The 14,041-nt window shown below is 36.4% G+C and overlaps 1 protein-coding gene across 2 annotated transcripts in view; it reads right to left on the reverse strand.

The window, feature by feature from the left end:
• Positions 1-14,041, reverse strand: part of LOC121371280 (YLP motif-containing protein 1-like) — a 69,168-nt gene that overhangs the window by 47,967 nt on the left and 7,160 nt on the right. For both annotated transcript variants that reach the window (XM_041497056.1, XM_041497054.1), the window contains exons 2-4: positions 9,650-10,042; positions 2,702-2,849; positions 1,860-1,961 (exon numbers count right to left, since the gene is read on the reverse strand). In XM_041497056.1, coding sequence (XP_041352990.1) covers positions 1,860-1,961; positions 2,702-2,849; positions 9,650-10,042 — 643 coding nt within the window. The remainder of the gene's footprint in view (positions 1-1,859; positions 1,962-2,701; positions 2,850-9,649; positions 10,043-14,041) is intronic.

Below are 14,041 nucleotides of genomic sequence, written 5' to 3' on the forward strand. Positions count from 1 at the left end.
TGCTTGTAAAATACCTGGGCTAAGAATGCTGACTTCACAGTATATTCCATGTATATATAAAAAAATATGTATAATAATAATAATTAAAAAAACGTTAATAAAATTAAAATTTACGCTCTTTTTAAAATCCAGCTAATTTATTAAATGTCATACAAATATATATCTAACATTATCTAACAAATATGATTATTGTAAGCTAATTCAGTGTACGTTTAACTGCAATTTGTATAAATAATGCATGTTCATTTCCCGCGATCACAATCTCTCGACCATAGGTACAAAATTAACAAAGACAAAGGAAATAAATTAAACTGCCGTCAGGTATTCATTGATGCAAACAACTATTATTTTTCTACAAATTTACATCAAGATTTACTTCTGTGTAATCGTATTGTTCAGTGTCGCAACGAAGCCTCTTGACACATGGGTGTCAGCTGACTCTGAAGCGTGACGTATATTCGCTTCGAGAGCTTTCCTCGGTTCAGCCAAAGAACGTTCTTCCTAACATTCGTGAACTATTTGATTGGTGTCCATCGTGTCCATTTGGTTTAACGTGAAGCTCTTGGGATCGCCTACATGTCTTTTGGCCCTGAACTGGCATGTGTATTCAAATTGACACACATTGTCGGTTTGTTTTTATTACTTTGGTTCAAAGACTTTACAAAGTTAAAATAACAAGTTACAGATCTTCCAGACATTGAATTACCGTCACATTGCTGTCATACATGTCGAATGCATGCGGTTAAAATTAATAACAGTGATTATTAAAATAAACAAACATCATAAGGCCTACGCTGTATTCTGGATTTTCTCGTTACCGGTCGCGAGATCGCTATTAAGCTAATTGAATATTTGGTATTATTATTATGTTTGAGCTGTCGGATAGATTATGTAACTGTTTGTTCACATCAGAAGATAGAAAATGATTTCGCAAAATTTTTAGCCACTTGCAAATTTCATTAGCCATTTTTTTTAAAATAATTTTTAATTAGCCAATGGCTAATCTGGCTACCGACAGCACGAGCCGTGGATGTTTTCAGTGTGTGGGAGTTTTGGGAAGGGGGTATTAGGATAGAAATGATTGATTGCCAACTTAACTGTACTTTTAAAAAGTGCTTCATCTATCGTTTATTCAGTTAAATGGTACAGTTGATTCTGTCAATGGGCATCTTCTTTGATCGGCCTTGAAGCTTGATTGCTCAGCACGGGAATACCCTTATGCGTAAGCGCCTTCCTGATGGATTAGCGGTCCCAGTAGATGTGGTAAAATTACTAAACACCAGTTGTGGTCCATTGTTAGGTATTTAGGAAGTGTTTTACCTGTCATAATAATTAGGTGTGCTTGATATACTGGTACACAAGTTGTTTGCAAGAGGTAGTTGACTGCCACACTCGTACTTGTGAAAAAATAATTTCTAAAGCACTTCAAATCAAGGCATAGCGGCAATTGATTTAAAGCGCTTCCACACCATCAAAGTGCTTACTTTACGGACCAAGGCGTGTCGGGCCGCTACGCCTAACGGCCCTGGGGGAACCCCTGATATATATGAATGAATGAATGAATGAAGAGTTCAGATGCAAAAACCGATAAATCCATTTTAGTAATTTTCTGCAAAAGAGGTTTTTTGGTTATGTTTTTTATGTAAAACATATCAAGTTCACAATGGGTGATCTTTGAAATAAGTAAAGTAAATAAAGGACAGAATTTGAAAAAACAAGTGTAAAAATCAGAACATAACACCTTGATAGTAGGAGTAAATTCTTGGAAAAAATGGCATTTATCAGTTTTTGCACCTGAACTCTTCATATACATACCATAAAAGCATGCAACATATCAATCAAGCTTTAATTTAAATTACCTTTATTTTGTTCCTTCCAGGTATCGTACTGTTCCTTCCACTGCTGATACTGATTACTAAATTCTTTCTCTTCTGTTAAAATAGCTTCATATTCAGGTGATGCTGCAATAAAAAAATATAAAAATCCAGTAACAGTAAGTAAAAGAAAACCCAAAACCCTATCAACTACCATCCCCTCATTTTTTTTTTTTTTTTAAATACTCATGTAATAATACATAAACAAGATATGACAGATTTTTCAGTGACTTAAATATATATATATTAGATTTTACACAAACAGGTGAAGAAGTTTTCTTGTTAGAAATATACATAGATGTAAATGTAGCAAAATGATAATAAACAGAGAATAATACAGGAGTGGCCGTTAGATACCATTTATCTCACGAATCGTTTTGAAATGTATCTAACGAACGAAAGAAAGTTTGATACATTTTTAAACAATGAGTTGTGAGATAAGTGGTATCCAACGGACACGAATGTATTATTCTATTTCTTACATATCCTCAAAAACCAGGTTTTAAGCAAATTTTAACATCTTTTTCGACTAAAAGTTATTTACAGCCGTTGCACTTGTAGCCGACTTACGCGTCACAGACCCATGATTGTCAGGTTAACGGCTGGGTTTTTATTGGACGTATGGCATTGGTGACCTGGAGCAGCCAGTCGTATGTCTTAAAATTGTTAACACATGTGTTAACAAGTACGTGTAATCATAAATAACACATGGTGTTCTCACCAACGGGTGTGTAAGAAACAAAAACAAATGGCTTAATGTCATAAAATACTTTACCCCCAGTTATAAAAATTTAAATTATATATGTATGTTGTAATTGCATGTATACCTGACTGCCCAGAATACACAGGTGTTGGGGGCTGTGCTGCAGACCAAGAGCTTGGCTGGACCTGTTGCTGGATCTGCTGCCACTGCTGAGCCTGCATCTTCAACTGGGCAAGCTTTTCATCTTCCAAATCATCCTTCGACACAAGGCCCTGTGAACAAGCAACCAAAGAGGCTTTAAATAATTTCACTAAGCATGGAAATTCAAATGTTTGATATTCAATAACTGAAGATTAGGAGATAACCATATGGAGTTTTTAGATAAGCGGGTGTTATTGTCTATTTGATCATGCAAATGTCATTTTTGACCGAAGGCGTCAGCCTGAGGTTAAAAATAAAACATTTGCGGGCATCAAATAGACAACAAAACCTGCAAATCTAAAATCTCCATATGATTATGTCAACTGTAAACTGAATCGTTTTTCTATGGAACTAACTGTATATTTGGTATTTCTTTAAAAATATACCAGGCTACAATCTAACTGTAGACCCTTGAACCATCAACTTGGCCTGTTCCAATTGCTAATGAAAGAAATGTTTTATTTAACGACGCACTCAACACATTTTACTTAACGGTTATATGGCGTCAGACATATATTTAAGGACCACATAATTTTGAGAGGAAACCCGCTGTTGCCACTACATGGGCTACTCTTCCGATCAGCAGCAAGGGATCTTGTATTTGCACTTCCCACAGGCAGGATAGCACAAACCATGGCCTTTGTGGAACCATTTATGGATCACTGGTCGGTGCAAGTGGATTACACCTACCCATTGAGCCTTGCGGAGCACTCACTCAGGGTTTGGAGTCTGTATCTGGATTAAAAATCCCATGCCTCGACTGGGATCCGAACCCAGTACCTACCAGCCTGTAGACCGATGGCCTACCACGATGCCACCGAGGCCAGTCAATTGCTAATGAGTCACTTTTTAATGTTATTTTCATTTGATCCTGGAAAAACAATGTAATTAACCAGTCACAATACAGGACACACTCGCCATCAGTTTACAATCATTAATCAATGTACTCTAGTGGTATCGTTAAACAAAAACTAATTTTTAGAGGATATTTTCATTATTATTACTACCTTAAAATCCTTTCACAGACCTACATGTACAAATACTTTGTTATTAATTCATACCACTGTTCTCATTGTATTGATACTTGTATGTGAACGAGGGTTATTTAAAAAGCAATTGCAATTTTTTTATATATTATTAAATCTTGAAAATGAAAATAAACAAAACTTTTAGTAATATTTTTCAATGTAGATCTCTTTAAGCCTTGTTTCTCCAAACACTTTTCACATCTGTCCACAAGCTTTATAATGCAGTTTAAATGATTGTTTAGTAAGCCACTTACCATTATTGGGGGGGGGGGGGGGGGGGGGGGGGGTGTTGTTTAACGATGCACTCAACACATTTTATTTACAGTTATATGGAGTCAGACATATGGTTAAGGACCATACAGATATTGAGATATGAAACCCGCTGTCACCACTTCATGGGCTACTCTTTTTGATTAGCAGCAAGGGATCTTTAATATACACCATCCCACAGACAGAATAGCACATACCAGTTGTGGTGTGGAATGTGAAAGAGGTCTATTAAACACAAGAAGTTGTTATCTGTTTGACAGTCATACCAGTGGAAGCTATTAAAGTTTAGTTCTTAATCAAATTTTTCTGTGTATAAAATATGCTGATTTTCCAAAATCCGATGCCACAGACTTAATTACTCCTAAAATTAAACTTACATGTCAGTAACTGCACATAGCATAGCATAATTTCTGTCCCCCTTTCAAGCCCAAGTAAATGGTAAAGTTTGGGTTTTTTTTTTTTTTTATTAGGCCACTCAGCACCAGAAAAGGGTATTATATTTTGCCAATATAAATGATGGAGAAATTTTGATTAAACTATTAGAACAATCTCTCTCTATATTTGTATTTCTACAACAATCTCATCATCAGGCTGGTCAGGCACAAGTGAGTGTATGTTAAACATTTTACTGAAAATAAAGACCAGTAATGCACCATAGCCACGGTTCAATCCAGTGGTCCCTGCAATGCACGTGCTATGAACAGTCAACAGACTTCAATGTTGATACTTACTTAATGCTGGTGATTTACATATATGTATTTACAATAATGCCCAATGATGCTGAGATTCAGATACTTAGTAATAACAGTGCAGTAACTGTTTTAATATATACTTTTAATCTGTTTTCAGTTCACAAAGTATATTTTATTTTTAACAATACGGGGAAAAATACATCTTGGAAAAAAATCGAAAATATAGTGCACGGAAAAATAAATGCTACATGCAGAGAACGAAAAACTCTGTGGCAATCTCCATGGCACTGCCGACTGCTGCAGGCAATTGCAGGGGTTGTATAATATAACACTAGTATTAATGGCAGCATACATACAAAAAAGCAACACTGACAAAAACATGTCAGCCACTCTTTTGTACCATACAAGTATCCGTTTGTTTGATATACACAATAAAAGTTAAATTTTATTTGAGCAATAAAAACGCTAATTTTATTTTTTAACTTGTTGGCAATCTCAGGCTAAAATCACTTATTTGGTGCCAAATTTGTCACATGATCAGAACGGTCAGTCTTTTACATACAATGTCTGATATGTTTTTTATCATTTACAGATAAAATTTGTGATACTTGATAATTTTTACTTATTCTTTACTAATTTGTTTATTCTGAAAATTTTCCTAATAAAAGATTAGAAATTTTTCATTTTGTTAGGGATATGCAGGGTTTCTGCCAGAGGGTAAAATGGGTATGGCGCCATACCCAGATTTTTTTTTTTTTTTTTTTAAGTTAACCTTTTGACAAAATTAATTACTCTTTATCATTAATGTATTATTTTCTTAACCCTAACCCTAAACGTAACCCATTTTCTTTCTGGGTGAGGCCTCTCGTTGAATGTGGTTGCATTCACTTCCATAGTTCCATACCCAAAAAAAAAATTCTGGCAGAAACACTGGATATGGATAGTGATCATCATTACAATTAAATTGAATTATCTCTCTTGGCTGCTAAATAATGCCTTTATAAAAACAAAAGTTGTGCTATCGAATCATTTGAAGATGATGAAAATAAAACAACACAATAATGATATCCCACATTAGGGGCTGTCCATAATTTTCAACATTGTCATGAGCGTACAAACCATATACGTGGGGGGAGGGGGTTAAGGGGCCAGCATACATATTTTTTTTAAATGAAAATGTCGATCAACATTTTTCATTTGGGGATGTACACTTTTAGGTGGGGGAGGGGGATGGTCAAAAGTGTACGGTTTGTACGCTCGTGAAAATGTTGAAAATTATGGATGGCCCCTTAGGGAATCACTTAAAACAATATATATAACATTTTCCGTTTGTTTATTTCTATCCTCTTCGAATGAATCAATCGCATTGATACCGCAATTTGATCAAAGTAATTTTTCTTCTGTAAGAGTGATGTATATGTTATATGGCACTCAAGATAAATGATTTTAAAGGGACATTCCCGAGTTTGCTGCATTGTAAGATGTTTCCGACTAACAAAATACTTCCAAGATTAAACTTACGTATTAAATAAAAAAATTTGTTTGGAACATCAGTGTCTGTATATTCAATGTGTTTATGATCATCTTAATATTTATAAGAAGACCTAACTGGATTTTGTCTTCAAATAATTTCGTATGTACGAAAAAATCTTTTTTAAGAAATAAAATAAAATTTAATCTAGTACAAATACTAGAGCGATCTAAAACACGTTTAATATACAGCCACTAATATTTTATGCAGAAAAATATATTTGATATGTACTTATAGTCGTCAAAACGTCTGTTAGTCGATAACATCTTTAAAATTCACCTTTAATGATAAACACGTGACTATACCACTTTCGTTATTTTTCTAAATGAAGTTTGCAGAATAAACAAATGACAGTAAGTAAAAATCATCAGTTGCGAAAAAATTAAATCTGCAATTGAAAAAAAATAAACAAGAGTCAGTGGGTAAAAAAAAGACAGAATGACAATTGGCAACAATTAAGTGTTTTTTTCAGCTGGCAATTGCCAAAATGATAAAAATAAAATGTTTTCATTGCTCAAATAAAATATAAATTTTATTTGTGTACCAAACAGACAAATTTTTATGGATACTGGTGTGTAACAAATGGACAAATTGATACTGGTATGAAATACAATAGAGGCTGTTAAAAATACTGTTAAATTATTTAATGGTAAGGTACTGAAGTTTTTGTGAGTTGCTCTTCTGTATCTACCGCGACTAGTTTATTTGACAGATAAATTTTGTTCAGGGTGAAAAGGTTTGCACTTAAAATAGTGGAGCTAGGTGTTGTAAAATGTAGTAGGATGTGGAAAAATAAAAAGGGGCTAAGCAAAATAAACAATGGGCGACAAAATGTGAAAGGGGAGTGGCAAAACATGAAAAAGGGGGCACAACAGCCCCCTGAATCGCCCCTGAAATGGACTACTGAGAACACTAAAATTTTATATTTGTACTTTCATCAGTTCACCAAAATGAATACCCTTGAACAAAATGGCTGATATTATCTCAGTAGTTTGGTTCAACTTGAGTCAGCTTATTTTTGTACCAGGGTCAAAATAGAAGGTCAGCCTATTCACAGTCGGCTACATGTATTACACAACGATATATGGTAACAAATATTTCGGTATGACTTTCCTTTGGCACCGTCACGTATAAAGAACAATTACATTATAAATACTTATCATAAATAGTTAGGGTAATCCCGTCAAAGCTGGCTCACACATTCATTCATCTTTCTCATCTATCACCCTCTGCCTATCATTCTCATTATCTTAATATAAAAAAACTTTCCAATTTCTCCCACGATTTCAATCTGTTTCGACCCTTTCTGTCAATTTCCTCCGACTCTGTCTTCTGAGCTGTCCACACCATCGCCTACCTGTCTCATCTTCCTCCACGGGTGCAGTCTCTGTGTATATCCCTGCACCCACCTGGCATCCTCGTCCTCTGCCGCTAATAAAGCTGGTCTGACCCACGGCACTAACTAACGACCGCCGGTAGTAGGGGTGCATAGCAGGTGGTTATAAGTGCCTCTTAACAATGCCAGAAGTAACTACTGAACACTCCCGAAGTGGTCAGACTAAGCCCACAGCTAAAAGCTGATGGGGAACAGGTGTGTGGCACAGATAGCCACAAGTGACAAGCACATGTTGCGGTTGGAGAGACAAGGACTGGGATGTGGAGGTGGACAGCGAAAGAAGTTGAAAGATAGGAGTTGCCAGATCGGGAAGAAATGAGATGGAATTCAAAGGAGAGAAAGGAAAGGGGGCACTGGGATAAATAAATAAAAAATTAAAAAATAAAAATAGTTAGGGTTAGTGACAGTGCCAAAGGAAAGTCATTCCAATATTTCAAATGTTTGTTTGTTTGAAAGGAGTGGTTGGGGTTTTTTAGGGGCGAGGAGCACACAAACACCCTTTTAATTTTTATCCAGCGAGATCACTAGAACTCTAACAATTAAACTAAAAGTCTGTGACATCAGATTAAAATGTGTGCATTTCAGACATAGTACATTGAAAATTAAAAAAACTGACATGTTTTAACACTACAAGTGCACGTTAGTTATATTAATACACATAAACCGAATATAATCAGTCCTGCAGGCCTCTAAGAATTTAAATATTAAGCAAAGTGAAATTCAGATAACCCATTTCCTTTAAAATGTAATCCATTATGTGAACACACTGCAAAAGGAGGGTTCGACAAATCCACTAGGCCTCGGTTCCGGGTAGTGAAAAGTATCAACTGTATTGGAAACTATCCAAAGCTTCTACGAGGTCCAGCACTCAAATTTCTCAAACACAGTGACCCGTCTCAAACGTGCCATTTACAAACATGCAGCATTTAAACATCTGTTGGATTCGGAAGTATTTCATCAATACCTGGGCAAGTCGTTCTTATTCCCTCCCGCTCCCCCAAACAATTTTAAAGAAATATTTGTTAGAATTAGTTGAATGTTAGGGTTAGGGTTAGCAATAGTTATATATACAATACTTTTTAAAAACAATTTGTTCTATAAAACCAACATAATGTTTATATTCCGTAATCCAGTATCACAATGTTTTGCCTTTGAAAATTAGACATTTTGACTATTCTGTGTAAAATTTCCACCACAAGGGTGCTTTTGATGCTGCTTTTGGAAGAAACATAGCACAGAAGACAGAATGAGGCATTATGGGACTAAATCTTTATTTTATCCTGTCTGTGGGATGGTGCATATAAAAAGATTACTTGCTACTAATGATAAAATGTAGAGGGTTTCCTCTCTAACAGAGTGATAAAATTACCAAATATTTGACATCCAATAGCCGATGATTAATGAATCAATGTGCTCTAGTGGCGTTGTTACACAAAATAAACTTTTTTGGGTGATTGTCAGGCACTTCTCGTATTGTTGTATGAGACGGCCCCTGGAAGACAGAATGGCTGAGTGGGCGATCATGTGACACGTCATGATATAGGTCGGCTGAATGTGGGTGCTGTCGTGTTTCTTTCTGTAGTGTGTGTATTAGTGATTAATATCTGAAATTTTTTTAATCAAGGAACTCGGGCATGAGTTCGTATTAGTGATTAATATCTGAGTCTTTACAGCCTTTTTAGAGGGGTACGGGTCGAACTCTTTCCGGAACTCGAAAATAATCGATGTAAATGTATTTCACGTCAAACATTGGATTGTTGTGGTATTAGAGCGGAAATCTTTGACTACATTTTGGTGGTCGGCAATTGCCAAAAAATTATATATAGCTTGGTCACCGACTGTAATAAGTGTATTTATGTCCAAATGTCCGTCTAGTTCTCGAACTACCAGTTGATATGGCTAATTCAATACCCCAAATAGGGGTGGGGGAGAGATAAGGAAGTCTTTCCAATACCTGTTTGTCCGTTTCTGTAGCCGCCTGGCCTCCTTCCTCGGTGGCTGGTGGGGGTTCAGGTGGCAATGGGGGTTTCACATCAGATGGAGGCTGTGGAGGAGCAGGGTTAACACTAACTGCCGAAGAATTATCTTCTCCAGCAGAAGTTGAGGGAGGCAGTGGTGGTTGTACAGATGGAGTTGGGGGAACTGGAGGTTGTCCAACAACTGGCATTTGGCCCACCATTTGCCTTGGCCATTGTCCCTGTTGTTGATAATACCACTGATACATTTGACCAGCTTGAGCGGGATACATCTGTTGCTGCTGCTGTTGTTGTTGTTGTTGTTGATATTGCATTGCAGGATTTACGAATGTGCCCATGGGCTGTTGCCATCCTGGAAACATTGTTGTTTTCTAGAATAAATTATAGTTTATGTAAATTAAAAGCTACCAAAACTACTTCACGTTCACATTTTCCTACACTGAAAAGTACACTTATGTTACGCTTTTCGTTAATAAAACAGATCGGTCTACGAAAACCTTTGCCTGATTAACAGGTTGCAGTGTACCAAATCAGATAGTTCCGTTGTGGTTGTGTCAAACTTCGAGATGCAGTGTCAAATATTTATGGACTTGCGGTTCTGATTGGAACCAATAATGTAACATTGGTCATTTGTGCAAATACTATTATTCATTGCCAGTAAATTAATACACTTTTATTTAGTATACAGTTGTTATACACTAATGGTAAAAATAATTGCATGGCAGGTCTACCGCCAAAATGAAATTGCGATTTTCAATATTTAGTGTTGCTAATGAAAAACATTAATTTAATTTCTTAAATGTCATGGAATCCCGACACATTTTTGTAGGTAGATTAAATGTGAGCTATCACAGTTTTATTGTATGTTTTACTGTCTTGATGCATATGCGTGGACATGGATCATGTGTCAAAACATGCAAAGGGGGGGGGGGGGGGGGGGGGGGGGCATACCTTTTTTTTTTTCTTTCTTTTTTTTTTGGGGGGGGGGGGGGGGACATGTTGTGGCAAAAAAAAAAGGAATGTTAAAGCACGGCTTTTGGACTGGTGTGCACATTCAACGATACATAATGCACATTATTGCTTAATATCAACAAGTATAATCGTATAGTTAATTAAACGGTTAAATGTGACGGCTGTTATTTATAATGGGCGCAGCCATTTTGTACCATCCCAGTGAATACGCCCTCTGGCGAGCTGGTGGTTACGTAATACCTAACGTGTCACGTCAGGAATTGGTCTTCAAACTGAAGAAACAAAACATACCTGATTTTTGAGGATGCATCGCAATGTTCTGTAATGATATCTACCCCAGTAACACAGCAACGTGTATATGTGGTTTATTTTTCAATACAAAATAAACCACCATTGTCAAAGTGTTGAAATAACTGTATTATATTTTGTATATAAATTAACCCACGTACTAAAATAATAGTTTGAGTGTTTTCTTGCTTAATTGGTCTTTTCTTTCCATGGCCTGTACCTGTGGTTCTTGATTGGCAGGTGTATATTTAGACGGTCCCTAGACACTGTGTCTAGACACACTAAAAAGACGTGCCTCTTTTATTAAGATCACACAGGGTATTGTGTGATAACCTCAAATCGTAATGGACTTTACCAGCTTTATTACTGTAAGTAATTCTGTAAAACCCTTGATTAAGTAGACTTTCCCATCTAAAATCACAAAACTGACTAATTACGTAGTCCCAGAGAAAAGAAAATTATCACTTGGGTATCGTGAGTGGTCGTTTTTACTCGAACGTATCACCACGACTGGTACATCAAAGGCCGTGGTATGTGCTATCCTGTCTATGGGATGGTGCATATAAAAGATCCCTTGCTGCCAATCGAAAAAGAGTAGCCCATGAAGTGGCGACAGTGGGTTTCCTCCTTCAATATCTGTGTGGTCCTTGACCATATGTCTGATGCCATATAACGGAAAATAAAATGTATTGAGGGTCGTTAAATAAATGATTTCCTTCCTTCATATGGGTTTTTTTTCGTCATTGTTCCAAGATAATTGGTGCATGAAATACATTAATAATGTGATATATAAAATTCAAGGGGGTTATTGAAAACATATTTTATTGCATATTGCACAAGTTATCCCACTTACGAGGACCTCTCCTAATTAGGCCTACAAACATTAAATTGTACCATAATGGCGACTAATTTTCAATAAATGAATTGAAAAACAATTGAATAAACTGAAAGGACAGAAAAAGGAAAAAAAAAGAAATTGATGGTTTAACAGTATTCATTATTAACATGAACGTTATAGGGTTTGAAGGTGGGAGAAAGCAAACATATCTTTGCCCTCCGGTTGAAATGTATTTTATAAAATGTTAACATTATCGGCAGTAAAAAATTTATTATGGTTTCTCGGATGCACGTGGCGGAGCATTTCATTTATGCGTCGAAGTCCGCGTAACCAGTATGCGCGCAAATAATTCATTAATCATTTGAAGATTGTTTACTTTATGCTTCGTGACATTTTAAGTCTTATTTGAAAAACCGATAAATACGTTAAAATAATTATTATATTTCATCGCAAACAGTTAGTTTGTCTCGATAAACCCAGATACATCGAAACATGCGTCTGAATTTACCGAGATTCCATCATCGGGCGTCGGAGGTCATGGAGGTTCCAATGTACCAAACCTATTTCTATTGCTGATAATGTCAACGTTTACTAATGAAAGTTATATATAAGCAGCTTATCACCTAGGCAGTACACGAAGGTGCCATCTGACATTTAATCTACCTGCAAGAAAATAGGTGGTCACATACCATTTATGAGATTTGATTAATGTTTTACTAGCAACTAATTTTTGCTGAAACTTGAAGTTCCATTTTTGGGGGTACCCTCCACAACTAATCAATGTTAGCCTACATAGAAATAATTACTACCAATTAGAGCCGCAGCTGCTTTTATTTCTTAATATGCTGCACCTCCAACTTTGACACGAAACATTCTTCTTTGGTACAATGTGCTACCTAAAGGTGATAATTATGTTAAAAAGATTACAAATTGTGGTAAAATTTAATATTAATAGTGTCACATATAGGTTCCGATATTTAAAAAGCATGGCACTTTGCAATTAATCTACCTGCTATCTGCTCAATATAGACATTTAAACATATTTTGTTATCATGAACTAAAATTTGTGCAGAAAATAGGTGTTGGAAAGAGGGAACATACTGGGGTTTTGCTATTTGGGTCGTTTTTCATGTTAGCTATTTTGGATTGCGGAGCGGGAGCGGAATGCAGCAAATGGATGCAATAATAATAATAATAAAATTCTATGGCTGTTACTAAACCTAGCAATGTTTCCATAGCCTGAGCGGGGTGGTTGTTGGTGAAAAACCGCGCACATCGAAGACTACATTTGTAGGATATCGATTTAAAGCCATCTGATTGGCTGATTCACCGTGATGATCCGGACGCAAAAGCCACATCATTCAATACAAATAGTTGTACCGAAACTGGTTGCTTTATGATAGATCTAGATGTTAACCTGAAACCGATTGTTTCACCATCGGGTTCGATGTTGTGGTGGTCTTAAGTCTGGTAGGTACTGAGTTTGCATCCCGGTACCGGCTTCCATCCAGTTCTGGTTGTCACCTAGAGCGAGTTTTAACAACTTAGTTTGGCCAATTATCAATGTTGGGCTGTCCGAGTAGAAAATTAATAACATTAATTTCCTTGTTTTCTTTCTTCTTTCACTTTATGTTGGGGTTTTTTCCCCCTTGTATTTATCTGGTTTTGAATATCTATATTTTTGGGGTTTTTTAATAGTTACAGTCCCCGATATTATATATCGTAAATAGAAAATAGGAGGGCCTCATAAGTTAAATAACTTAAGTTAGATGTCCAAGCCTTTTATATACTTGTATATTATCCCTGCTCAAGCAGATTTTCTTTTTTCTCAATATATTTTCCGGGGAAGCATAACTTGACTCCCTACTAACTTCGGTCGCCACAGTCTAGACACCCCCCCCCCCCACCTCCCCGTGGTAAAATTCATGCACCCTCGCCAGTATACTATATGTAATAAAATATTTTTTATTAAGGCCACTACGGTACTACTTATTTTGGTGGGCTAGACTAAGTGGCATTTACAAACCCGCTAGCCCTGTAACCTTTCAAAACACTGCGTGGCTACACCACCTTCTGTCTGACTATAACCACTAATCCACTGATCTGGACAGATAGCTGAGGTGTGTGATATACGTGAAATGATACCAAAATCCCACACGGTGTTCTCTCAAACGGAAATGTCTGACGTCATGTACGGCGACCTCACCAAAATAAAAATGACCTCACCCAGATAAAAATCGTTTTGCCCAAAGAGATCGCCGCAGTTCATCTA

This window comes from Gigantopelta aegis, chromosome 4 (assembly GCF_016097555.1).
Source record: "Gigantopelta aegis isolate Gae_Host chromosome 4, Gae_host_genome, whole genome shotgun sequence".
NCBI lineage: Eukaryota > Metazoa > Mollusca > Gastropoda > Neomphalida > Peltospiridae > Gigantopelta > Gigantopelta aegis.